The sequence below is a fragment of the Hyla sarda genome, chromosome 12 (genome assembly GCF_029499605.1).
Source record: "Hyla sarda isolate aHylSar1 chromosome 12, aHylSar1.hap1, whole genome shotgun sequence".
In the NCBI taxonomy this organism is placed as follows: domain Eukaryota; kingdom Metazoa; phylum Chordata; class Amphibia; order Anura; family Hylidae; genus Hyla; species Hyla sarda.
In genome coordinates this window covers 76,747,314-76,774,950 of record NC_079200.1, presented here as the reverse complement: position 1 = coordinate 76,774,950, position 27,637 = coordinate 76,747,314, and the positions used below count along the sequence as shown (strand labels likewise).

General features: G+C 44.4%; 2 protein-coding genes across 5 annotated transcripts in view; one reads left to right on the top strand and one right to left on the bottom strand.

Moving 5' to 3' along the window:
- The window catches only part of LOC130296766 (1,25-dihydroxyvitamin D(3) 24-hydroxylase, mitochondrial), a 70,450-nt gene extending 53,271 nt beyond the window's left edge, over window positions 1-17,179 (bottom strand). Inside the window, exons 1-3 of one of the 2 annotated variants that reach the window (XM_056548680.1) lie at window positions 17,034-17,176; window positions 12,382-12,545; window positions 10,412-10,510 (exon numbers count right to left, since the gene is read on the bottom strand). The gene's annotated coding sequence lies outside the window, so the exon portion shown is untranslated. Of the gene's footprint in view, window positions 1-10,411; window positions 10,511-12,381; window positions 12,546-17,033 lie in introns of both variants that reach the window. The other variant, XM_056548679.1, reaches the window with a different exon arrangement.
- PFDN4 (prefoldin subunit 4) overlaps window positions 1-27,637 on the top strand; it is a 65,620-nt gene that overhangs the window by 25,430 nt on the left and 12,553 nt on the right. Inside the window, exon 1 of one of the 3 annotated variants that reach the window (XM_056548686.1) lies at window positions 18,143-18,189. The exons of the other annotated variants lie outside the window; for them this stretch is intronic. Within the exon in view, the coding sequence (XP_056404661.1) occupies window positions 18,166-18,189 (24 nt within the window). The 5' untranslated portion in view covers window positions 18,143-18,165. Of the gene's footprint in view, window positions 1-18,142; window positions 18,190-27,637 lie in introns of those variants that run through there. 3 annotated transcript variants of the gene reach the window in all.

Here is a 27,637-nt window from a genome sequence, read left to right as displayed (position 1 = left end):
AAAGAGCCTTCTCTTCCTGCTTACTATCACCCAATCTCTCTTCTGAATATAGATTCCAAATTGCTCACTTCTATTCTTGCCTCCAGACTTAACCGTTTTCTTCCAGCGTTGGTGCATCCCAATCTGGTGGGCTTTGTCCCTGGCAGACAGGCACCTGATAATGTACGTACCATTTTAGACCTCACTCATTATTCGAACACTACTTCCACACCTATGCTGGCCTTGGCTTTAGATATAGAGAAGGCGTTTGATAGTGTCACCTGGCCATACCTCTTTGCAGTGCTGTCGAGATTTGGCCTATCTGGTCCGTTTGTCCATATTCTGCGCCTTCTCTATTCTTCACCCACAGCCTACCTGAAATTACCTACCTCCGCTCCTAAACCTATCACATCAAAAGAAGTACCCGTCAAGGCTGTCCTTTATCACCTACTCTTTTTGCGTTAGTAATGGAGCCATTGGCTGCCCTAATCCGTCTCAATCATGATATTAGTGGTCTGATGGTGGGATCGTCAGTGTACAAAACAAGCTTGTTTGCAGATGATCTATTATTAACCCTAACAAAACCCATGGTTTATTTGCCTAATCTATTTAAACTATTGACTGATTTTGGTGAGCGGTCGGGCCTTAGGGTAAATATTGCTAAGTCAGAAGTGCTTTACTGTAATTGTGCCCGTACCCACTCAACATCTGATTACGCTAAACTTTGGATTTAGGGATGCTAGTGCAGGGCTTCCGTATTTGGGAATTAAGCTCACTAAATCATTGTCATTGCTGTATCAGGCCAATTACCCTCCTTTATATAGAAACCTTAGATCTGATTTGCGCAAGTGGAACATGCTATACTTCTCCTGGGTTGGAGGAATTAATGTTGTGAAAATGGTAGTGCTACCACGCCTACTGTATCTATTTCGCAACCTGCACGTACCAGTCCCGTTGCATGATCTTCGTGCGCTCCAGACTGATGTCTTTTCATATCTATGGTCAGGTAGACGTCCTAGGATTGGCCGCTCGCTTATGCATTACCATAAGAGGATAGGGGGCATGTCTGTTCCACATTTTATTAGGTATTATTATGCTGCTCGACTGGCTCAGTTAGCATTAGTACAAGTTTCTCGGGGTGCACCACGCTGGGTTTCTTTGGAATCTTCTCTTTTTTCGCCTTATTCTTACTCTTCTTTACTTTGGTCGCCTGTCCCTATATCTTCTTTGCTACCCTCCTCGGCATGGATTGCTCTACAAGCGCTTTCCTTGTGGAGATCGGTCCGTTTCAAGCTGTCTCTGCAGTCTCCCACCTCCCCTCTCCTTTCGTTTATGGCTAATCCTTTGTTCACCCCCGGGTTACAGCCTGCTGCGTTCCGGTGGTGGATTGATAACAAATTGACGCGCCTCACAGATTTTCTAATTAGGAAACGCTTGATTTCAATGGATCTCTTGGTCTCTAGACATTCAGTGCCTCAGGGCGAACGGTTTCGGGCCGCTCAGATCCTCTCCTTTTACTCTTCCCTCCTATCGAGGCATCAGGAGGTACACACGACCTCGTTCGAAGCCTATTGCCTATACACACCCGGTATGCCGGACATACTATTTAGATTGTATGCTCATCTTAATACTCCTAAACCGGTAGATAGAAAGCTTAAGTTTATGTTGGATTGGGAAATGGATCTCCACTCTGAATTGTCTTTACCGCAATGGCATGCTTGTTGCGAATCTGTTAGCAAGGGTAGCCTACAAGTTTCCTTGTCAGAAACATCCATTAAAGAGTTACATAGAACTTATAAGGTACCGGTGAAACTACATGCTATCTACCCTTCTGTATCACCATATTGCTTTCATCAGTGTGGAGCAAGGGGTACTATGTACCATACTTGGTGGGGGTGTCCAGTTGTTGAGAGTCTGTGGAAGGAGGTTCTGGAGATGATGACGCATATCTTACCATGTTATGTCACACACCTATGATTTGCTTACTTAGCCATTGACCTAGAAGAATGCCTTTTAAAGTATTTAAATTGGCACAACACATTCTTTTAGCCACATGTATCTACATCGCTTCGCAATGGAAGCAACCCACTCTGTCATTATCTCCGGTTCTTCAAAAAGTTTAATGTTATTATGTTGAATGAAAAGTTATCTGCCATTAGGGAGGATACTGTGGAGAGGTTTGAGGTAGTGTGGAAGCCGTGGATTTCGTCCTCTTACTGTCCCCCAATGTCGCTTTGCTTTGTATTAGTTTGGAGGAGTGTCGTCCTGTTGTACCCTGTCGTGTTTTGTCTTATTTAATTTAATGTGGTTTGGCTCTGACCAATGATGTGACAGGACTCTAGAGCCCTTTGTATATCTTTTACTGTTAATATTGTAAAGGCAAACTTAATATGCAATTATGTCATGTTGGTACAGACTTGATTGTTATGTTGTTGTACTTTAATGCCCGTGAGGGCATACTTATTATGCATTCTATAACTATTTATATGCTGTGGTATTGCAAACATTCCGAATCCACAATAAAGCTTCTTTGTTTGACTGTTAAAACCAAGCACATCATTGTTTTTCTTGTGAAATTCCCAATAAGTTTGATGTGTCACATGACCCTCTTCCTATTGGAAAAACAAAAGTTGGATTCAAAATGGCCAACTTCAAAATGGCCGCCATGGTCACCACCCATCTTGAAAAATTTCCCCCCTCACATATACTGCCACAAACAGGAAGTTAATATCACCAACCATTCCCATTTTATTAAGGTGTATCCATATAAATGGCCCACCCTGTAGATCAATGTATAGCCTGAAGCTATGGGGTCCCAGTGCAAAATACAGTATGTAATATGGAACCCTCTGACATGTCACTGATAGTGCTGTGTTCCCTTGCGGGTAAGAGGAGCAATTGGACCCAGATGTGACTGCAACATATGCACCATCTTTTGCCCTGACCACCTGGAATATTAATATTACAAAATGTCCTTAGATAAGTTGCGTACATTGACTATTCCCACTGTTTCTGTCTTTGGTCACTCTCCTGCACTTGCCAGACTCCTCTAAGTTGATTATTCTCCTTTCCATAAACTGTGGTAGGAATTGTTTTGTAATATGACATGTATTTTAATAGTTCTATTAGATAGATCCTAGTATCTTTCAGAGACACTTTCCCTAGTGAATAGTAACCTATTAAAATGATATAACAATATCTGTGTGTGTGACAGGTTTGAATGGAAGAGACAATAGCTAATGCACTGAGCTCTCTGAAGAGATGGAAATATATTACTTTTACAGTGGGGACAATATACTCTTCTGTGTATCTTCTTCTCTTCTGCCTGTTTTTGTTATATCTACACTTCAAAACATTAATTTTAAAAACTGCAGGTAACACATGCAAAGGTGCCAGAAGAAGTTCATAATTATTTTTCATTTCTGGGGGCCATTGACAAGATTAGAGGACATATACCGGCTCTAGAGGCTATGATATGCTATAAGATCTCCTCCAGGGAAAGCAGGGATCTCCTCCATAGGAAAGCAGATACAATGTAAGGTGTTAAATCACATGTAGACTAACAGGTGAGGGAGGACTAAGACCTCCAAGTGAAGTTGTGGTGTCGGTGAGGGTAATGTGTAATTAACCTTTTTGTGATGCCAGGGCGTGGTTGACCTATACACCACCCAAGGTAGACCAGCTTCTCCTGTGCCAGGCACGGGGCTAATAATTACTCTGAAGCAAGGTTACAGATAACTGGCTTTACTGAGGTTGGAAAGATGGTACAATCTGTTACAACTCAGATTAGAATGAAGGAGATGCAGGGTGAACTTTGGGAAGCTTATCAGCTTGCTGGGACTTGTAGTGGTATGATACTGTGACTAACTTGCTCTATCCAACCAACGCTGGACTGTAGTTAATAGAAGGACTAACTTGACTTACTGACTTGCTGGACATGACTTGAGTTGAATCCCCAAGACTTTAGTGCTTACTGCTTGGCTTTGACTTTCACCCAGGCGCAGGGGTTAACTTGTAGAAGAGCCCCATAAATTTGTAAACCCATTTCTTCTGAGTAAGAACATACCTCATATGTGGATGTAAAGGGCTCTGCTGGCGCACTACAATGCTCAGAAGAGAAGGAGCGCCATTGGGCTTTTGGAGAGAAAATTTGTCCGGAATTGAAGGCCATGTGTGTTTACAAAGCCCCCATAGTGCCAGAACAAAGCTCCCATAGTGCCAGAACAATGGACCCCCCCCCCCACATGTGACCCCATTTTGGGTCCCACCTTCATGTAATGTAATTAGGGGTACAGTGGGCATTTATGCCCCACAGGTGTCTGATAGATTTTGAACAGTGGTCTGTGAAAATGAAAATGTAATTTTTCATTTGCACAGCCCACTGTACCAAAGATCTGTCAAATGCCACTGGGGTGCAAATACTCATTGCACCCCTTATTCAATTCTGTGAGGGGTGTAGTTTCCAAAATGGGGTCACATGTGGGGGGGTCAACTGTTCTGTAAATGCATATGGCCCCTGACTTCCATTCCAAAAAATTCTCTTTCCAAAAGCTCAATGGCGCTCCTCCTCTTCTGAGCATGTAGTGCGCCAGCAGAGCACTTGATGTCCACACATGGGGTATTTCCATACTTAGAAGAAATGAGGTTGCAAATTTTGGGGGTAATTTTCTCCTATTAACCCTTGTAAAAATTTAAAATTTGGGGAAAAAACTGCATTTTAGTGAAAACATTTTTTTTTCATTTACACATCCAATTTTAACAAAAAGTCGTCAAACACCTGTGAGGTGTTAAGGCTCTCTGTACCTCTTGTTATGTTCCTTGAGGGGTGTAATTTCCAAAATAGTATGTATGTTGTTTTTTTTTTTTTGCTGTTCTTGCACCATAGGGGCTTCCTAAATGTGACATGCCCCCCAAAAACCATTTCAGAAAACTGACTCTCCAAAATCCCATTGTCGCTCCTTCCCTTCTGAGCCCTCTACTGCGCCCGCCAAACACTTGAAATACACATATGAGGTATTTCCTTACTCGAGAGAAATTAGGTTACAAATTTGTAAAAATTCAAAAACTGGGTCTACTAGAACATGCAAGTGTAAGTTTTCTCCTTCACTTTGCTGCTATTCCTGTGAAACACCTAAAGGGTTAACACACTTATTGAATGTCATTTTGAATACTTTGATGGGTGCAGTTTTTATAATAAGGTCATTTATGGGGTATTTCTTATAAGAAAGCCCTTCAAATCCACTTCAAACCTGAACTGGTCCATGAAAAATTCCAATTTTGGAAAATTTTGCAGCCCTCTGAGGTCTTCCAAAAGTAAAAACATGGCAACTTTATGATGCAAACATAAGGTGGACATATTGTATTTGTGAATCAAATTCTAATTTATTTGGAATGTCTATTTTCCTTACAAGCAGAGAGCTTCAAAGTTAGAAAAATGCAAGATTTTCTATTTTTTTTCTTCAAATTTTGGAATTTTTCACCAAGAAATTATGCAAGTATCGACGAAAATTTACCACTATCATAAAGTAGAATATGTCACGAAAAAACAGTCTCGGAATCAAAATGAAAGGTAAAAGCGTGCAAAAAATTTGCAAAAAACGCCCTGGTCCTACAGTGAAAATTGGTCTGGTCCTTAAGGGGTTAAAGGGGTACTCTGGTGGAAAACTTTTTTTTTTTTTTTTTTTTTTAAAGTCCTTCCAGTACTTATTAGCTGCTGAATGCTACAGAGGAAATTATTTTCTTTTTGGAACACAGAGCTCTCTGCTGATATCCTGAGCACAATGCTCTCTGCTGACATCTCTGTCCATTTTAGGAACTGTCCAGAGCAGCATATGTTTGCTATGGGGATTTTCTCCTACCCTGGACAGTTCAGAGATGTCAGCAGAGAGCACTGTGCTCGTGATTCAGCAGAGAGCTCTGTGTTCCAAAAATAAAATAATTTCCTCTGTAGTATGCAGAAGCTAATAAGTGCTGGAAAGATTAAGATTTTTTAATAAAAGTCATTTACAAATCTGTTTAACTTTCTGGCACCAGTTGATAAAAAAAAAAAAAAATTCCACTGGAAAGTGACAAGTACATAGAAAATATCAGTGCATTAACCATTGCATAACATTACATTATGCTGTGAAATATAGAGTCCTGAGGAATGCGGACCCAAAACGGACCCTGAAGCCGCATCTGTCACACAGGGTGGGCAGGAATACAGAAGAACACTTTATTCTGTACTGGTCACCACAATGTCATCCAACCCAAAGAAATGCCCACTTGGGCATTCAGATCTTACTGCTGGCAACCAAAGTTGATAAACATGATAAACTTACTATATTATTGCTGCTATTAGGGAAAGGTGTGGGACTGTGACAACCTTATTTAGCGGGTGCTTGTTATGTAGACATAAAATCTGGCTGTAAATTCTCAAAATTCTTTAAGTTAATGAGTTCTCTTTGATACATTGTTACTGCTCACCATTGTCACCATCTTGTAAAGAACAGTTGTTACTGTTGCATGAGGTGGGTGGATCCCATTAATATTTATTCAACTTAGATTGAAAACTGCAGGGAAATTCCAAGGATAAATTAAAGGGGTTTTCCTGGCAGCTGCTTGGGTCAGAACGTAACAACGTAGCCCATCGTAGCCCATGCTCATCCTGTAAATCCCCTGCTACTCTAATGCCACCCCAACCGGTCTGTGCTCATACACATTACAGGTGAGATGATAATGTATCATACCAACATATGATCTTTGCATGTAATCACTGTCTGCAGTAGTCGTGTATTTGTAGTATATGACCTCTTCATATAAAACTGGCAGGAATGGTTCCATGTTACATATGCACTTAAACAAGTAGTGTAAATACAGAATGGCATAGGACCACGAACCAGTAGAGCTAGGTTATAGAGAGGACCATGAACTAGTGGAGCTTAAGCAGTGCGGACTATGGAACAGTGGCGTTGGCAATGGGAGACCATAGAGCAGTGGAGTTGGAGTGTTAAAAAAACATAGATTGGTGGACCTGGAAACGTGGGAGACATGGACTGGTGAAGCTGAAGTGTTAGGGGATGAAGGACTGGTGGAGCTGGAGTTTGGAAAGACCAAGACCATTGATCAGTGGAGCAGGAGTGTAAGGCTAGGTTCAGACTACGGAATTTCCGCCTGCAATTTTGCTTTGAAATTGCAGGCGGAAATTCCGCTTGCTAAAATGTATAGTGTAGCGAATGGTTTTCCGTTCACAAATTCACACTTCGGAATTTGTGAACGGAAAATCCGCTTGGAAATTTCCGCCTGAAGAAAGGCGTTGCTCTTTCTTCAGGCGGAAATCCGCACGGAACACATTGCAGTCTATTGGAGACTGCAGTGTCGGCGCGGTCCTAGCGCCAACTGATTCAGTCAGCGCTGGCCGCACTCGGAATCTCCGGGCAGAAATTTTCTGCGAAGATTCCATAGTCTGAACCTAGCCTAAGGGAACCATGAAGCAGTAGGCCGGAGGCCTCTGAGCGCCATTCCACCTGCTTTGATGCTGTGATCCAGATTCCCGTTACCGGACCCCGACACGCAACGTCTCCGCTGAGCAATGAGTGCACGTATGTGCTTCTTTACTCATTACTATTGATTTGTAAATTACTTTTATTAAAAAAAATCTTAATCCTTTCAGTACTTCTTAGCGGCTGTATACTACAGAGGAAGTTCTTTTCTTTTTGGATTTCTTTTCTGTCACAACCACAGTGCTCTCTTCTGACACCTCTGTCTATGTCAGTAACTGTCCAGAGCAGGAGAAAATCCCCATAGCAAACATATGCTCTGGGCAGTTCCTAAAATGGACAAAGATCACTGTGGTCGTGATAGAAAAGAAATCCAAAAAGAAAAGAATTTCCTCAGTAGTATACTGCTGCTAATAAGTACTGGAAGGATTACGAATTTTTAATAGAAAAAAAGTGTACCCCTTTAAGGACCTGAACTAGTATAGTTGGATCAGCAGGTAAAAATAGACAGGTGGAGCTGAAGTATGAGGGAACCATGGACTGGTGGAGCTCAAACTGTGAGGGATCATTGACTGGGGGAGTTGTAGTGGTGAGGAACCAAGGGCTGGTGGAGCTGAAGAAGTTGTGGACCATGGACTGCTGAAGCTGGAGCCATGGGGATCATAGACTCAGGGAGATGTAGTGATGAAGGACCATGGATTGATGGAACTTGAGCTGTTGGGGACCATTGATCTGTGAAGCTGGAGTCACAGATGTTGGAAGAAGCAGGAGACCTAATGATTTCTGGTATAGGTGGGCTTGTTGACCCCATTTTCCAAAAGCATAGATATAGCCAGGCTCTGTAATGGGTGCTTTACTATAATCCTCTTGGGACAAAGGTTTTATATTGGACTAGGTATTTGCTGAGTAAGCAGAGCAGGTCACTTGTTGTCTACCAACTCTCAAAACGTCTCTTTTTACAGAAATAGTACTGTACAGGGAAGTTTTCTGATGTTGCCCTCCTATCTTCAGTGTTTTGGTATATGGAGGGTGATAAAGGGCACTGTCCTTCCCTATCCGACTCAGCAAATATGTTCCATCTATTTGATAGTGTCAGGTATGTATGCTGCAGCAGTGAAGGGGTTATAGAGGACATTGCCCTGTCCTGTCAGTAGCTGGGTAGCAGCGGTCAAGGCTAATCAAACTGACACTGTAAGTGTGCCAATTTAGTGGAGGTCAGTGCGTCATTGCTGGGCACAATCCATTCTTCATTGCTGGGAAGTGAATGGGACAAATCACAGGTACAAAATGTGATAAAATCTGGATGACCTGAAAAGTGTCTTACAAATGGGTTGTCCACTGAGAACAATTTAGATATAGTGGTTGCAACCTTTAAAGTTTTAACAAAACCCCTAAGCCAGGTGAAGCCCACAGGTACCCCATTATTACACTAGAGCTGACTTCCCCTTAAATGAATAGGCAGATCGCTCGGGAATTTCTCTGCCCAATCACAGAGAACTATGTGGCCATATTGTTACAGCTGCACACTTCTCTCAACTATGTGGCCATATTGTTACCGCTGCACACTTCTCTCAACTATGTGGCCATATTGTTACCGCTGCACACTTCTCTCAACTATGTGGCCATATTGTTACCGCTGCACACTTCTCTCAACTATGTGGCCATATTGTTACCGCTGCACACTTCTCTCAACTATGTGGCCATATTGTTACCGCTGCACACTTCTCTCAACTATGTGGCCATATTGTTACCGCTGCACACTTCTCTCAACTATGTGGCCATATTGTTACCGCTGCACACTTCTCTCAACTATGTGGCCATATTGTTACCGCTGCACACTTCTCTCAACTATGTGGCCATATTGTTACCGCTGCACACTTCTCTCAACTATGTGGCCATATTGTTACCGCTGCACACTTCTCTCAACTATGTGGCCATATTGTTACCGCTGCACACTTCTCTCAACTATGTGGCCATATTGTTACCGCTGCACACTTCTCTCAACTATGTGGCCATATTGTTACCGCTGCACACTTCTCTCAACTATGTGGCCATATTGTTACCGCTGCACACTTCTCTCAACTATGTGGCCATATTGTTACCGCTGCACACTTCTCTCAACTATGTGGCCATATTGTTACCGCTGCACACTTCTCTCAACTATGTGGCCATATTGTTACCGCTGCACACTTCTCTCAACTATGTGGCCATATTGTTACCGCTGCACACTTCTCTCAACTATGTGGCCATATTGTTACCGCTGCACACTTCTCTCTGTCCCCTTCTCTGCACTCATTACTATAATCATAGAGAATTGTGTGGGCCTACAGTTACAACTGCGGTAAGACCTAGACTGGCAATCTGACCTAATGGCCAGATTCATGGTAGTTTACACAGTGGGCCGCCCAGCCCACATAACTAGTTTTTCAACTGCATTCAAACTTCCTGTGTCTCCTGCTGTCAGGCCTGAAACTCAAGATACTGCATGAACTGCAGGATGCTGAGAGGTGGAGCTCAGTCAGTGCTGTCCGCCTGGTCTAGTTTCTCCACTTTCCTCCTTTGCCCCTGGGCACACAGTGTCCTCTTTATGGCTGCTCCAGACAGCTGCCAACTTCTCAATTGCATTAAAGAGTACCTTTCATATCCCACAAAAAAAAAAAATATGTTACTCAGTACCTGATCATGCATATATAATTTTAATGTGTCTAGCACCTATATTCCTCTTACAAATACCTTCCATCTATTATTCAGTTAGTATGCATTTGAGGGGATGTTTACTTTACTCAGCATGACTAAGCTTTCTCCCTGATTCTGCTGTGATGGGTCTCTTCATTTAATCACTGCAGGCTTCTCTGTAACCCCCTCCTCTCTATTTTCAGACAGAAGTCTGATAGGACAGGAGTGAACACAGTGGAGTGCCAGTCCCATTCTCTTCTATTGGATTTTGTCCATACCTGTGCTTCAGGTGGGACAAAGATGCTGCTGCAGCCAGACAGAATTATGTTCTGGGTGTTAGGGGGACCGCTTGTGGTCTTCTTTATAAGCCATCATTTCTATAAAAAGGAAATACAGTTTTCTTATTAAGTAAATTAGAAAGGTTAATGTTTTGCCAAGATGTACAACATATAACAAGTTTTTGAATCTGACAGTGCCTACTTAAAGGGATACTCCGGTGGAAAACTTTTTTTTTTTTTTAAATGAACTGGTTACAGAAAGTTAAACAGATTTGTAAATTACTTCTATTTAAAAATATGAATCCTTTCAGTACTTATTAGCTGCTGTATAATACAGAGGAAATTATTATTTTTTTGTCTTGTCCACAGTGCTCTCTGTCACCTCTGTCTGTGTCAGGAACTGTCCAGAGCAGCATAGGTTTGCTATGGGGATTTTCTCCTGCTCTGGACAGTTCCTGATATGGGCATCAGGTGTCAGCAGAGAGCACTGTGGACAAGACAAAAAAGAAATTCAAAAAGAAAATAATTTTCTCTGTAGCATACAGCTGCTAAGAAGTACTGGAAGGGTAAAGACTTTTTTTAATAGAAGTAATTTACAAATCTGTTTAACTTTCTGGCACCAGTTGGTAAAAAAATAAAAAAAAAATAAAAAAGCTTTCCACCAGAGTACCCCTTTAACTGTGAGTCCTCTGGTCTAGTCTTTCAATGACAGTGCATCTGATAGAAACCCATGCCATGATTTAAAGTGGTTCTGTCATCAGAATATGCGACCCTGTGTACGGACAGAATAGTATAGAGACAGATCTCTTCTCATATTAGGGGCTGCTGAGATTACATTTCACCTCCTTGCATACAGTGGCATCTGTGAGCCATAAAATAACATGGGATCCATGTAATAGATAAATTACCTCCAATGGGTGAAGTATCTATTAAACAGATACATTTTAGTGTATTGGTGACAGATTCCACTGCTATGCATCCTTTTAATGCTTTCGTAACAGCATCAATATATTATGCTACTAAAACCTCATGATGCACATGTTTTTCTACTGGACTACTGACTTACACCATCCAGATGCCGGTCTAAAGGACAATCTTTTCACCTCCATCTGACATGCTATAGAGAAAATTTTCAATTTAATGGGGTCTTGTGCTGTTAATGGGGTCTTGTGCTGTTAATGGGGTCTTGTGCTGTTAATGGGGTCTTGTGATGGTAATGGGGTTTTGTGCTGTTTGTAATAGGGGCAATGAGTCCACTGTGCTCATAGTTATCAGCCTAGTATACTTATTAGGGCAGCGCTTCTCCTTGCAGTGATTGATGGCTTGGTTTTTTAGGATTCTGGGATCTGAATTCATTTTGGGGCCTGGTCTCTGCTCTAAATTTATTTCAAGCTGGGAGTGGTGGCTGCCAAAACAAGGAGCTTAAAGTGTACCTGTTATATGTCACTTGATGGTTCAAGCCAAGTCAGTAACATTACTTAGACCATGTGACCCATTTCACCTTTGCTGGTGGCCTGAGAGGACTTACGCAGGGGAGGGGCTTATGAGACAGGTTATTTTACAGATCCTTGACTCGGTTACACTCCCAAGTGAAGCATTACTAAAACATCTGTAAGATACTTTTATTTATGGGAGCCTGCCCCTTTAATTAAAGCTTAAGGTACTGCGTTCTCTTTAGATTAAACACTAAATTCCTTCACTCGTAGAATTGGCGGCACAGTATCAACTGGTGGCCTGAGTGTTTTTCACCAGAAAATGTTGTTGCATAAAATGTTTTTATTTAGCATGATTGTGAGAGCACAGTACACTAGCGTAGGCACTATCTGCTGCCGAAAACACCATTAACCGCAGCCTGACCTTACAACTCTATTTACCCAGTTTACAATTTCACAATTCACCTGCCTTGTTATTTTATGAGAACAGGGAAGTTTTTGTTTTCGTGATAATGTCATGTGCGAAGAAATGCGAACCTGAGAGTAACAGATAAGAGCAGGGTCACAATATAAGCCGTAAACATGGCAGAGTGTGGTGATGCCTTTCACTTCCTTGTAGAAAATATTAAGGTATTTCTTAAAGGGGCAATCCATTTGTCAAAACTCCTTTCTGTCTGTCTTCTTAGGATGAGGACGGTATCCTGTATGGAGGATAAAAAGCATGTGAATGGATCCCCTACATTTTACTTGAGATTTTCTCTGTGATAACAACTAATTAAAGTGTCTGATGTACTACAGTGTCAGACGGACTGCTCAGTGATCAAGTGATCCAAAAGAAGGGAACTTTTCTACGTAACAAATTCTTGATATAATGTTATCATCACATTTGCCTTAGGGTTGCAGACTGTGGTCAGTGTGGAAAGAAGACCTTGTGTAATTACACTCCTAGCCTCCAGGTGGCGATGATCAACATTCATTCTGAAGCTTCATGCTGTAATTTGTAGACTACTGCTGCCAGGATTGGTTAATACTAGGAACCCCCACTGTGTGACACCTCCCCGTGCTATTATGACTCCTCCCCATGCTATTATGACTCCTCCCCCATGCTATTATGACTCCTCTCCATGCTGTTATGAAACTACCCCAACATAGTCACTATATACACCTGATGTCTAAGAATATACACTACTCAAAAAATAAAGGGAACACTAAGATAACACATCCTAGATCTGAATGAATGAACTAATCGTATGAAATACTTTCGTCTTTACATAGCTGAATGTGCTGACAACAAAATCACACACAAATTATCAATGGAAATCAAATGTATCAACCCCATGGAGGTCTGGATATGGAGCCACACTCAAAATCAAAGTGGAAAACCACACTACAGGCTGATCCAACTTTCATGTAATGTCCTTAAAACAAGTCAAAATGAGGCTCAGTAGTGCGTGTGGCCTCCACATGCCCGTATGACCTCCCTACAATGCCTGGGCATGCTCCTGATGAGGTGGGGGATGGTCTCCTGAGAGATGTCCTTCCAGACCTGGACTAAAGCATCCGACAACTCCTGGACAGTCTGTGGTGCAATGTGGCATTGGTGGATGGAGGGAGAAATGATGCCCCAGATGTGCTCAATCAGATTTAGGTCTGGGGAATGGGCGGGCCAGTCCATAGCATCAATGCCTTCCTCTTGCATGAACTGCTGACACACTCCAGCCACATGAGGTCTAGCATTGTCTTGCATTAGAAGGAACCCAGGGCCAAACGCACCAGCATATGGTCTCACAAGGGGTCTGTGGATCTCATCTTGTGCCTAATGGCAGTCAGACTACCTCTCGCAAGCACATGGAGGGCTGTGTGTCCCCCCCAAAGAAATGCCACCCCACACCATTACTGACCCACTGCCAAACCGGTCATGCTGGAGGATGTTGCAGGCAGCAGAACATTCGCCACGGCGTCTCCAGACTCTCACATGTGCTCATGGTGAACCTGCTTTCATCTTTGAAGAGCACAGGGCGCCAGTGGCGAATTTGCCAATCTTGGTGTTCTCTGGCAAATGCCAAACGTCCGGCACAGTGTCACTGTACTCTTTGCTGGTATGGTCATATGCTGCATATTTGTTGCAGAAATTTAGTTATGCGCATTCATGGTTTTCTGTAACCCTCATCCAAATAAATAGCTGCAGGAATTTTAGACCACCAAATTGTCCGACCTCCTAGTAGTCATCGGTGGTACTACAATCATGTTTGTTTGTTTGTTTTTCTTTTGATGTAGATTTTTTTTTAATATTTTGAGCACTGTGTTTTTATTTTAACCTCTTCACCTTATTATAAAAGCAGTTTTTATTCCAATTATTTTGGCAAAGCTTCATACTAAATCTAGAGCTAGATAACCGCCAGCTGTATGTGTTGTGTATTGATGAGCGCCTTCCTAGTGCTATATACTGGCAGCGACTGCCTTATCAAAGCCGTGATGTGGAGCCAGATACTGTAAAGTGATGGAAGACATCCAAGATACCAAAGATTTATACTTTGTAGATCAATGAAGAGTAGAGTTCACGGGGTGAAGACCAGATTGGTTCATGCGGTTCATAGTGATCTACACCATCACCATCGGATGATCCCTTTTTTTAATACAGGGCAGGCTAGATGGGAGCAGTAGATCTTCAGAAATGTAGAATGTCACATGGCAGGGTGGCATAGATAACCTGATGTTCCCTTGTGAACTAAACCAATCTTATGTCAAGTGAGCTGTCCCCATAGTGTGGAGTGCAAGAAGGATAACATAGAAACAACCTAAAAACTTTACTGAACATTCTGTGCAAATCCAAATACAATACATTCACTGAATGGAATGTTACACTCTTTAGAGCAGATTAATAATTGCTCACTGTCCCTTTAAGAGTTGTTTTTACAACAGTTAGACTGAGTTCTCTTGTCTGCTTTTCGCACATGTATGTAAAGTTACCAATGTAGTCACTAATGGGATTTGTCTAGAAGTCTTTTTTGTCAAGCAAAGCAAATTGCTGCAAACATAAGCGCCTATTCCTTATAATTTCAGCTCCTTGCTGAACTTTTTAAAGGGGTACTCCGGTGGAAAACTTTTTTTTTTTTTTAAATCAACTGGTGCCAGGAAGTTAAACAGATTTGTATATTACTTCTATTTAAAAAAATCTTAATCCTTCCTGTACTTATTAGCTGCTGAATACTACAGAGGAAATTATTTTCTTTTTGGAACACAGATCTCTCTGCTGACATCATGAGCACAGTGCTCTCTGCTGACATCTCTGTCCATTTTCAGAACTGTCCAGAATAGGATAATATCCCCATAGCAAGCATATGCTACTCTGGACAGTTCCTAAAATGAACAGAGATGTCAGCAGAGAGCACTGTGGTCATGATATCAGCAGAGAGCTCTGTGTTCCAAAAAGAAAAGAATTTCCTCTGTAGTATTCGGCCGCTGATAAGTACTGGAAGGATTAAGATTTTTTAATAGTAGTAATTTACAAATCTGTTTAACTTTCTGGCACCAGTTGATTTAAAAAAAAAAAAGTTTTCCATCGGACTACACCTTTAAGTGTGAATGTACCCATATTGTAGTGGGGAAGGGGGGGGGGGAGGCATGGGCACTACATAAAGTGTTGTTTAGGACATCAGGAAAGCTGAGTAATAACATCCTCTATGGCAATCATATTGAATGAATAACCCAGGACTAAGTGATGGCTCGATTCATTTTTGAAGATGGCTCAAAGGACGTTATCGTTCCAAAGTCTATTCCTCACTTGGTCTTCTGGTTTCTTATTTCTTCCTAATCCCACTGTCAGCACAAACTCCCTATTTATCTGTCCACTACTGGGGTGCCAGGCTGCAGTCAGTGCTCCTCAGCGCACTATGACATATGATGCGGAGGGGGCGACAGCAGACAGCATTTACAACTCATCACATCGGAATAGCGTGCCTTTAGGCGTGTCCAAGGCTTGCCACTCAACCTGCCGGTAGCGCCTATAGACAGACAGTGCGGACCTGAGTCTATGAATGGGAAGGGCAGAAGTTTTCTCCAGCAGGGCTTTTGCTGATGTCGCGCCTGCAGGGGAATGCCCCTTCCTCTGCTTAGGATCTCAAAACAGTCTAAAAAAAAAAGTAAAGTAAAAAAAAAAAAAAATGGTGTTTTAGAAAAATAAACTGGACAGTGCCCATTTAACTAAGTCTTCTTAACACCCCTTAGACAATGCACAATCTATGATGCAAGGTCAGGAGCTGTGCTCGCTTCTTAGAAGGGGAGGGGGGGGGTACTGGCTGCTATGGGCAGCTGAGACCTCACTGCTTATAGCGACATCAGCAATCACGCTCATGTCCGCCATTAACCCTTTATATGCTGCGAGCAGTACTGATCACAGGATCTAAAGATCGCGGGGCCCGATAAGTGAAAATAGTGACCGGAGGTCTCCTCACCTGCTCCATGCTGCTCTTCAGGGACCCTCTTGTATAGTCTGTTGTCTGGCAGGATGTACAAGTGGATAGCTAATATTACTGATCAATGCTATTGCATTAGGCTAAGTTCACATGGGGAAGGTCTACCCTGGCAGACTTTTTTCAGACCGTTCGGCAATGCAATGTCTCCATAGACGGCAATCAGAGGCGTAGCTTGTAGCTTCTGGGCCCTGATGCAAAATCTGCAACAGGGCCCCATATGTCAATAATTTTACTGGTCTCTAATGGGGCAGATGTGCTTTGGGGCCCCCTTAGGCACCAGGGCCCAGGTGTGACTGCTACCTCTATAGCTACGCCCCTGACGGCAATGCATTTCCGAGCAGATTACACAGAAAGACTTGACATGTCAATTCTTTCTGCAAAGGCTGGAATCAGAATATCCCCAATAGATGTTTCCGCTGTGTGCATGGTATAGCAGAATATTCTTAAAAATAATGGGCATTTGATGCAACGGGATTTCCGAGTGGAATATTTCTGCCAAATACTGCTCAGAAATGTCTAACAACGAACATTGCTATCTCCCATCATGCCCTGACAGCTTTTGGTGCATCCCACCAGTGTATCCTATTCTTCAACCTGTGCCACCTAATAACTGCCATCATGCCCTTTTGGTAAGGTTGTAGCAGGGGGATGAGAAGAGACAGAGAGACGGCGCTCTGATAGTGTGGATGGAGGAAAATATGAAATGCCGCTTACCTTGTGGGGTTGTGCTGGTTGTCGGCAGGCACAACTCTGTTTAGCGCTTGTAGAGGAATGCGGCACGGTCCGGGAGCCGCCGGTCGTCGGTACTGCAGGCAGCGGTCGAGAACGTGGCAGAGGTGGTTGCGGGAGTCCCTGGCAGGGGCTGTCCCAAAAAGATCCGACTTGCGGGAGCGGCGCTGCAGCGGGAGATGAAAGAAATGGATGTAGGCAGTAGATGTGTGAAAACCGTTTTTATTCGCCGAAGTGCGGGTAGCACAAAGGCAAAGAGGCTTTCACGCGTTTCGAGAGGGGATTCCTCTCTTCGTCAGGGACCTGACGAAGAGAGAAATCCCCTCTCAAAACGCGTTGTCCAGCCTCCAAAGATCCCTGTGAAAGCCTGTTTGCCTTTGTGCTACCCGCACTTCGACGAATAAAAACGTTTTTCACACATCTACTGCCTACGTCCATTTCTTTCATCTTTTTGGACAACTCCCGCCAGGGACTCCCGCAACCACCTTTGCCACTTTTGGTAGGGTTGACACCTAGCCGATATTTTAGCCACCCTGCCAGTATTTTTACATAAAAAATGCCAGCAATGCAATCCCGGTATTTATCCAACTAATCCTCCATCTCCCGGAATGTTGCACCATATGCTGTACCAATGTTTCCCAACCAGTGCGCCTCCAGCTGTTGCAAAAATACAACTCCCAGCATGCCCGGACAGCCAACGGCTGTCCGGGCATGCTGGGAGTTGTAGTTTTGCAACAGCTGGAGGCACACCTTGTTGGGAAACACTGACCTATACTATATACTACTTTATAGTCCAACATGCTGGGAGTTGTAATTTTCATTTGGGTCCCTTCTCCGGTGCACCGGCAGTGTCCGCAGTACACAGCGCCATCTAGTGGACGATCTGCGCGTGGCGCTCCCCTGTCTAAAGATCGTTATTTGGACCGTACCATTCTCTCGCCCCGGTGTAGCTCCTCCGCGACTAATTACTCACAGATTTCACACTAACCGTAAGTTCACATTTGGTTACTCCATTATTATAGCCGCTGTGTTCATACAGTTTTATTATTCGGAATCCCGTGTGTGTGTATGTATATAGTAAGGTACGTCCCCCTGACGGGAATGGTACAGTCCCAAGATGGCGACCACCATGAAGAAAGCGGTGAGGCAGCTCGAAGCGGCGGTGTTTGGGGTCCTGGGGATGATATGGGGGTATTTATAGGATACAGGTCACAGAGGGGTCTGTGGGAGTAGGGAGGAAGGATTGTGGCCGTCATTTTTGCGTTGTCATGTCTGTGTAATGGCGAAGAGCGTGAAGACTTGTCACCTCCCCCCCCCTCCCAGTATAGCAACTCTGGTCATAGCACATGGTGACAGAACTAGAAGTCTCAGCATGTCCTGCCAGGGGGTAGAGAGGAGAGTAGTTGAGATGTGTTGTTCCCTGGCACATGGGATGGGCCCCACGTTCTTGATATTTCTATGTGGTACTACAACTCCCATCATGACAAAATGTATGATTTTTTAGTTTTTTTTCTTTTTCTTATTTCAGTATAAGATTAATCCTTTAACCCCTTAAGGACTCAGGGTTTTTCCGTTTTTGCACTTTCGTTTTTTCCTCCTTACCTTTTAAAAATCATAACCCTTTCAATTTTCCACCTAAAAATCCATATTATGGCTTATTTTTTACGTCGCCAATTCTACTTTGCAGTGACATTAGTCATTTTACCCAAAAATGCACGGTGAAACGGAAAAAAAAATCATTGTGCGACAAAATCGAAAAAAAAACGCCATTTTGTAACTTTTGGGGGCTTCCGTTTCTACGCAGTGCATATTTCGGTAAAAATTACACCTTATCATTATTCTGTAGGTCCATACGGTTAAAATGATACCCTACTTATATAGGTTGGATATTGTCGCACTTCTGGAAAAAATCATAACTACATGCAGGAAAATGTATACGTTTAAAAATGTCATCTTCTGACCCCTATAACTTTTTTATTTTTCCACGTACGGGGCGGTATGAGGACTCATTTTTTGCGCCGTGATCTGAAGTTTTTATCGGTATGATATTTGTTTTGATCGGACTTTTTAATCACTTTTTATTCATTTTTTAATGTTATAAAAAGTTACCAAAATACGCTTTTTTGGACTTTGGAATTTTTTTGCGCGTACGCCATTAACCGTACGGCTTAATTAATGATATATTTTTATAGTTCGAACATTTACGCACGCGGCGATACCACATATGTTTATTTTTATTTTTTTTTACACTGTTTTATTTTATTTATGGGAAAAGGGGGGTGATTCAAACTTTTATTTGGGAAGGGGTTAAATGACCTTTATTAACACTTTTTTTTTACTTTTTTTTTGCAGTGTTATAGGTCCCATAGGGACCTATAACACTGCACACACTGATCTCCTATGCTGATCACTGGCGTGCATTAACACGCCTGTGATCAGCATTATCGGCGCTTGACTGCTCCTGCCTGGATCTCAGGCACGGAGCAGTCATTCGTCGATCGGACACCGAGGAGGCAGGTAAGAGCCCTCCCGGTGTCCGATCAGCTGTTCGGGACGCCGCGATTTCACCGCGGCGGTCCCGAACAGCCCGACTGAGCAGCCGGGATACTTTCAGTTTCACTTTAGAAGCGGCGGTCAGCTTTGACCGCCGCTTCTAAAGGGTTAATACCGCACATCGCCGCGATCGGCGATGTGTGGTATTAGCCGCGGGTCCCGGCCGTTGATTAGCGCCGGGACCCACGCGATATGATGCGGGATCGCGGCGCGATCCCGCTTCATATCGCGGGAGCCGGCGCAGGACGTAAATATACGTCCTGCGTCGTTAAGGGGTTAAAGAGGTACTCCGGCGCTTACACATCTTATCCCCTATCCAAAGGATAGGGGATAAGATGCTTGATCGCGGGGGTCCCGCCACTTGGAACCCCCATGATCTTGCCCCGCAGTTAAAATCAGTCCCCGGAGCATGTTCGCTCCGGGGCTGATTACTGGCGACCACGGGGTCGGTGGTGTGTAACGTCACGCCTCCGCCCCTCAATGCAAGCCTATGGGAGGGGGCGTGACAGCTTTTTCTGGCAGTTTTTGGATATCTGCCACTGCAGTTTTTGTGCCAAAGTCAGAAGTGGATCCATAAGGGAGGAGAAGTATAAGTCCTTCCTTTATATAAGTCCTTTATAAGTCCTTCCTTTAGGTCTTATTCCTTTTGAATCCACTTCTGGTTTTGGCTCAAAAACTGCAGTGACAGATATCCAAAAACTGCCAGAAGTGGAAACTTAGCCTAAGGGTGCGTTCCCACAGGGCGTATACGCAGCGTATTTGACGCTGCGCAAAATGTATGTCAGCAGCGGGAAATACGCTGCGTATCCCTTGCTCACTATACACACAGGGCTTTCCGGCGGCAGCCCTATGTGTGTAGTGAGTTTTGGAGGCGGGGCCGCGCGTCACAGATACGCCGGCACGCGGCCCCGCCTCCAAAACTCACTACACACATAGGGCTGCCGCCGGAAAGCCCTGTGTGTATAGTGAGCAAGGGATACGCAGCGTATTTCCCGCTGCTGACATACATTTTGCGCAGCGTCAAATACGCTGCGTATACGCCCTGTGGGAACGCACCCTAAGGGTGGGTTCACACTTGTAGTGTACGGGTTCTGGATCCAGTTGGGAGGGGCGAAAACCGTCCGCTCCCATATCCCAGCAGGATCCGGCCCGAACCCCATTCATTTCAGTGAGCCGACCTGAACCAAACGCTGACTCCGGTTGGCTCATTTTTGCCCTGTATACAGTTTTGTGAACGGACCAAAAACCGTGATTCCACTTTTTTTTTTTTTTGGGGGGGGGGGGGGGGGGGTTGGTTGGAATGCCAAGAAAAGTGCCAATTCTGCCTCATGGCATTTTTTTAGGCCAAAAAACGCTGCCTGCAGCCAGATGTTAACTGTAAATCAATGAGAATTTGCACAATTCTTTTTCCACTTGGCGTTTTTCAGTTTGGCTTTTTTTTCATCCTTTTGTTGTTTTTTCATTCTTTTTCAGCTCCTTGGCAGTTTTGTAAAATCGCAGCATGTTGACCCCGTATGAGGGTGTAAAGTGTTCTGCGGTCACATAACAAGGCTCATAAGTGAGAGCGCACTATGTACATTTGAGGTGATTTGCACAGGGGTGGCAGATTACAGCAGTTCTGATATAAACGCAAAAAAAAACACCCACATGTGACCCCATTTTGGAAACTACACCCCTCACGGAATGTAACAAGGGGTATAGTGAGCCTTAACACCCCACAGGTGTTTGAAGAATTTTCGTTAAAGTTGGATGTGAAAATGAAAAATTTGTATTTTTTCACAAAAATGTTTGTGTTCCCAAATTTTGGTGTTCCAAAATTGTTCTGGTAGCATGGGGACTTTGTAAATGCAAATGGCCCCCGACTTCCATTCCAGACAAATTGTCTCTCCAAAAGCCCAATGGTGCTCCTTCTCTTCTGAGCATTGTAGTTCGCCCGCAGAGCACTTTACATTCCCATATGGGGTATTTCCATTCTCAGAAGAAATGGGGTTACAAATTTTGGGGGGCATTCCTCCTATTACCTCTTGTAAAAATTGTAAATTTGCGGGAAAAAAATAACATTTTAGTGAAGAAAAAAAATTTAATTTACACATCTGACTTTAACGAAAAGTCGTCAAACACCGGTGGGGTGTTAAAGGGGTACTCCTAGACATCTTATCCCTTATCCAAAGGATAGGGGACAAGATGTCAGATCACGGGCTCCCGCCGCTGGGGACCCAAGGGATCTCTGCTGCGGCACCCCGCTGTCATGACTGCACAGAGCAAACTTGCTCTGTGCGTAATGACGGGCGATACAGGGGCCAGAGCATCGAGATGTCACGGCTCCGCCCCCTCAGTCCAGTTCTATGGGAGGGGGCGTGGTGGCTGTCATGCCCCCTCCCATAGACTTGCATTAAGGGGGCGGACTGTGATGTTAGGAGGGGGCAGAGCGATGATGTCATGATGCTCTGGCCCCTGTATTGCCCGTCATTACGTACAGAGCGAGTTTACTCTGTGCAGTCATGATAGCGGGGTGCCGCAGCCGAGATCCCGGGGGGGTCCCCAGCGGCGGGAACCTCGGGATCAGACATCTTATCCCCTATCCCTCTGATCAGAACTTCTGCAGCGCCCACGGCCCACTAACTTTCAGCGCTTGCAGGGGTAGGTGACAGCTTCCGTTCTCCGTCCTGCGCCCGCGGCTCACAACTCATTCATTTCCAGCGCCGCGGCTCATAGGAGGAAAAGGAGATCAGCGCCTGCGGGTAACGTGATTAGTCCCCCCCATGTGGGGACAGCGCTGCGGCTGATAGTTCATTCATTCGGTGGGGGGAGAAAAAGCAGGACAGCACCTGTGGGTCATATATGATTAGTTCCCCAGTGCACTGCGGCTGATAATTCACTCGAGAGGGGCGGGGAGAAGTATGGTGGTAAGGGGGAAATGAGTGAAAAAAATATATAGTGGAACCGCCATAAGTTTGAAAAATACTGAGATACACATTTTTGGTCATACCGCCCAGCACTAACTCCGCCCCTAGACATCTTATCACCTATGCAAAGGATAGGGGATAAGATATCTGATCCCAGGGGTCCCGCCGCTGGGGACTCCCGGGATCTCGGCTGCGGCACCCCGCTGTCATTGCTGCACAGAGCAAACTCGCTCTGTGCGTAATGACGGGCAATACAGGGGTCGGAGCATCGTGACGTCACGGCTCCGCCCCTCATGACATCACGTCCCGCCCCCCAATACAAATCTATGGGAGGGGGCGTGTCCCTCCCTTGTGGTGGTGGGAGGTGATTGGTCGGTCTGCTCATGTAGCCTTGTCCATGACAGGGGTGAGGAAATTTTATTAAAAAAACTACTTGTCCACGGGACTAAAATGGAGCAAAATCTACTTGTCCCTCATGACGATCCACTTGTCCGGCCAATTTTCGCTTTTACGCTCTCATTTTTTCCTCCTCGCCCTATAATAGCCATAACTACCTACTATAATGATACCTTTTAATTTTTCAATAACATTCTCCTAACCAAAAAATATATATTAGGTGATGGGAAATTTGAAATAGTAAAAGATAATTTTGCAGATTTGGTGGTTTTCTTTTCTACGCCATTTACCTTGTGGTTGAGATAACGTTGTTTTGATACTTTAGACCGGCCTGATTACAGCAATACCAGATTTGTATAGTTTTCGTCATGTTTTACAAATTAAAAAAAAATCATAACTCTTTTTTATATGTTCACCCACAAACGAGTATGATGGCTTGTTTTTTGCACGACCAGTTGTTTTTTGTAATGACATCACTCATTTTACCATAAAATGTATGGCGCAACCAAAAAATAATAATTTGTGTGGGGAAATTGAAAAGAAAACTGCAATTTTGCTAATTTTGGAAGGTTTAATTTTCACGCTGTACAATTACGGTAAAAAGGATATGTTTTCTTTATTCTGTGGGTCAATACGATTAACCGGTTGCCATCTAAGGACGGGCTGGCCTGTCCTGAGACGGCAAACGTTGTATGGCGTGGGCTCCCGACTTGAGCCTGCGTCATACCGGCCGGCCCCCAAATGATTCCTGTAGCTGGGTGCCAGCGTTAATAGCCGATATGCAGCGATTGCCGTGGCCGGGTATTAACCCTTTAGATCGCCGCTGTCAAAGTTGACAGCAGCATCTAAAGGGACATTTAAACCATCCCTGGTGGTCCAGTGGGGTGGATCGCCCCTCCGCCGCGATCCACTGCTGAGGTAGCCGGAGGGCTTACCTCACGTCCTGTGGCTGCTGCGACTCTGACAATGATAAAGCCTGCACCACCTACAAGTTTGCGCACAAGGCACAAGAAAAAAAACCTCCGGACAACAACAAATATGAAACTATTAATAACTTTATTGGTATACAAATGAAATTAAAAATGCATATAAGGAATCACACAAAGAGACCAGCGCCAGCCACACCAAACCTCCGACGTGTTTCGCCGGGATAAGCCTATGCTAGCAAAACGTGTTGGAGGTTTGGTGTCGTGAGTCCTGTTTACTGTATGTGTGCTATGCAGGTGAGGGGACCTCTGGCCCAGGGATGTGGAAATCCTATCGCCCGACGCCCGGGACAAGTAGTTCTGGGTGCCGGGCTGGTGAATTTTTCATAGATTTAGCCCTGTATCGGGCAAGCAGGGACAGACCGACTTCCCCCTTATTTTTCTTTAATGCCGGTGTGAGGCGCAGGAGCCAATGCAAGTCTGCACCTCACACCGGTGCTCAGGGTGTATGTAGGGGGCGGCGGCCCCCAGCTGACCGCAGAGCCACCATATCTCCCCTCCCGGAGGATGGAGGACGCAGCTCAGAAGACACAGTAGGGTGAGAGAGAGGACGTAGACAGCTCGGTACACAGCTCCCTCCCCTGCACACAGCTCTATCCCTCCCCCTGCTCTGTCTCCACAGGACCTAATCCACCACGGGGAGGTTGCAAGTTTGCACGGGGAAAACAGAGCAGGGGGGGGGGGGGGGAGGACGTCTGATGTGAGGTGAGATTTTCAAACCCATGCAACCTCACACCGGCCGGCGGGTCTTTATTGTGCCGGTTCTACAGCTCTGATGTCCACTCATGGCCGGCTCAGGTGAGAAGGCCGAGAATGCAGGCGGCAGCAGGAAGGGTGGTTGTATATGTAGGGTGTGAGTGTATGTGTGATGTGTGTATGTAATGTATGATGGGGAGGGGTGGGTAGCGGCAGGTGTATGTATGATGTGTGCATATGTATGGTGTGATGTGTGTATGATGTCTGTCTATGTGTGATGTGTATGTAATGTATAATGTGTGTATCATGTATGTCTAAGTGTGATGTGTGTGTGTGTGTGTGTATGTAATGTATGATGTGGGGTGGGCAGCGGCGGGTGTATGTATGATGTGTGCATATGTATGGTGTATGTGTGATGTGTGTATGTAATGTATGATGGGGGGACCGCGGTGGGTGTATGTATGATGTGTGCATATGTATGGTGTATGTGTGATGTGTGTATGTAATGTATGATGGGGGGACCGCGGTGGGTGTATGTATGATGTGTGCATATGTATGGTGTATGTGTGATGTGTGTATGTAATGTATGATGGGGGGACCGCGGTGGGTGTATGTATGATGTGTGCATATGTATGGTGTGAGTGTATGCGTATGATGTATCTGTGATGTGTGTATGTAATTTATGATGTAGGGGGGCAGTGGCGGGGGTGTGTGTATGTATGATATGGGCGCCAGTGGCTGGTGCATGTATATGTGCATGCATGAATGTTTTGTATAGGGGCGGACTGTAACCTCGGGCATTAGGTCAGTGCCCAAGGGCCTGTGTTTTTGGGGGGGGCGCGCTGCTGCCGCCGCCGCCACCAGTTGTGCCATCTACTTTTATTTATTTTCAGTGGCTTCTGGCCGCCCGCACTAAATTGCACCCCCAGAATCCCGCCCCTCCATACTCGCCCGCCGACCAAAAGCCCCACGGATGCACGCAAACACACCCGAACCAAAACTACAACCTCCAGCATGTTACACCATAACCTGAACTGTAGAACTGTAAAGTGTTACATGCTGGGAGTTGTAGTTTTGGTTCAGGTCAGCTGCAGAACCATAGGCTGCATCAGGGCATGCTGGGAGTTGTAGTTACTAACTGTAATTCCCTGTATTCCTTGACACAGCTTTTGGCTCTGTAGCTGACACAAACCAAAACTACAACTCCCAGCATGTTACACAATAACCTTAACTGTACTACCACACAGTGCAACATGCTGCAACACCCACACAACCATAGGCTGTATCAGGGCATGCTGGGTGTTGTAGTTATCTGGTAACTAAATGCAACTTCCAGCATTTTCTGACACATAATGCACCACATAAACTGGAGAAGCAGAACACCCCCAGTAGCACATAAGTCCCTATGAAGACTGAAAAATAGTGATTAAAATATTTTAAAAAGTGCGTATATATGTGAATAAGCCCCTTTCCTAATAAAAGTTTCCAATTTTCTTTAAATAAAAATTAATGTACAAAAATAAACATAAGTGGTATCGCTGCATGTGGAAATGTCCAGACTATTAAAATATAATGTTAATTAAACCGTACGGTGAACGGTGGAAATGTAAAAAAATAGTCCAGAATTGTTCATTTTTGGTCACTTCATATGAGAATTTTTTTATAAGGTGATCAAAAAGTTACATCTAGACTTTTCTGGGCTTTCCTCGGGCGTAAAAGGAGCTACAGCTCTCCGGCCGCTAATAGCCTGGCATGCTGCGATCGCCATGGCCGCTATTAAACCATTAGATCAGCGCTGTCTAAGTTGACAGCAGTGTCTAAAGGGATCTTATATCCATCCCTGGTGGTCTAGTGGGGTGGATCGTACTATTTTGGTTGAAATTATTTTATCTACCAGGACAAGTGGATTTTCTTGAGGGACAAGTAGATTGTGTTCCGCTTTAGTCCCTTGGACAAGTAGTTTTTCTTTTTTTAAATTTCCACACCCCTGTGGCCGCCATGCTGGATGATCGGATCACCGCAGCAGTGCTGCGGGCAATCTGATCATCCAGTTTAGTGACTGCACTGCTGCAGATGCCGTGATCTGTATTGATCATGGCCTCTGAGGGGTTAATGGCACACATCAGCACGATCGATGATATGCGCCGTTACCGGTTTATTTGGTATATGCCAATTTTTGCTGCAACCAGAATCCCAGATATTAGCTAGCAGTTTAAAGGGAAGTATCAATCAGACACACGCAGCAATTTTTCTTTTTACTCTTTGAGACATTTTCAGGCTCAGGGCTAGTTTTCTAAAATTACGCGCACACACACACACACACAAAAAGAACTGTTTCTTTTTTTGTTACAAATTTGTCGAAAAAAAACACACGTCCATCAAGTTCAACCAAGGAATTATTTTACACTGCCATTTTTTACTCTCCAATTCTTCAGTAGAAATCCTTGAGTCTTGTGACTAGCTTTTTGTGGAGTATTTGCAATAATAAATCTGGCCTGCTGTGTCGGCACATCATCGCATGCATCGCTGAGTCAGGCTACATTCCCACTACAATTTGGGCATACAGCTGCCAGATCCGGCGGGGAAATTTAAAAACCATCCGCTGCCATATCCCCACTGGACCGGCACCACATCCTATTCATTTGAATGAGCCGAACGGAGTCAGTCAGTGACTCCAGTTTGCTCATTTTTGGACTATACAGTTTTGTCGCCAGACTGAAAACCGTGGCCTGCACAGTTTTTAGTCTGGCAATAAAACCGATACAGTGGCTCCAGTAGAATGTGACATGAAGCAGGCAGCAGCTGTCCTCTATCTGGGTTTGCAGCAGAGTGAATATCCCATGACCCCACGTTCTGCAGTCTAAAGTGTCTGAGAAGGGGTGCAGAAGAAAAGAGCGAACCTCACATGCTTTCTGCTCTTCATTACAATCTGGGATAATGTGGAAGCTGTGCAATCCGTGTTCAGCTCGACCTCCTACGTCCTGCTGCGCACGGACTGGTACGGACCGTACCCTGTGCTGGCAATAGCAAGATAAGGAAGAATTGTCCAGCG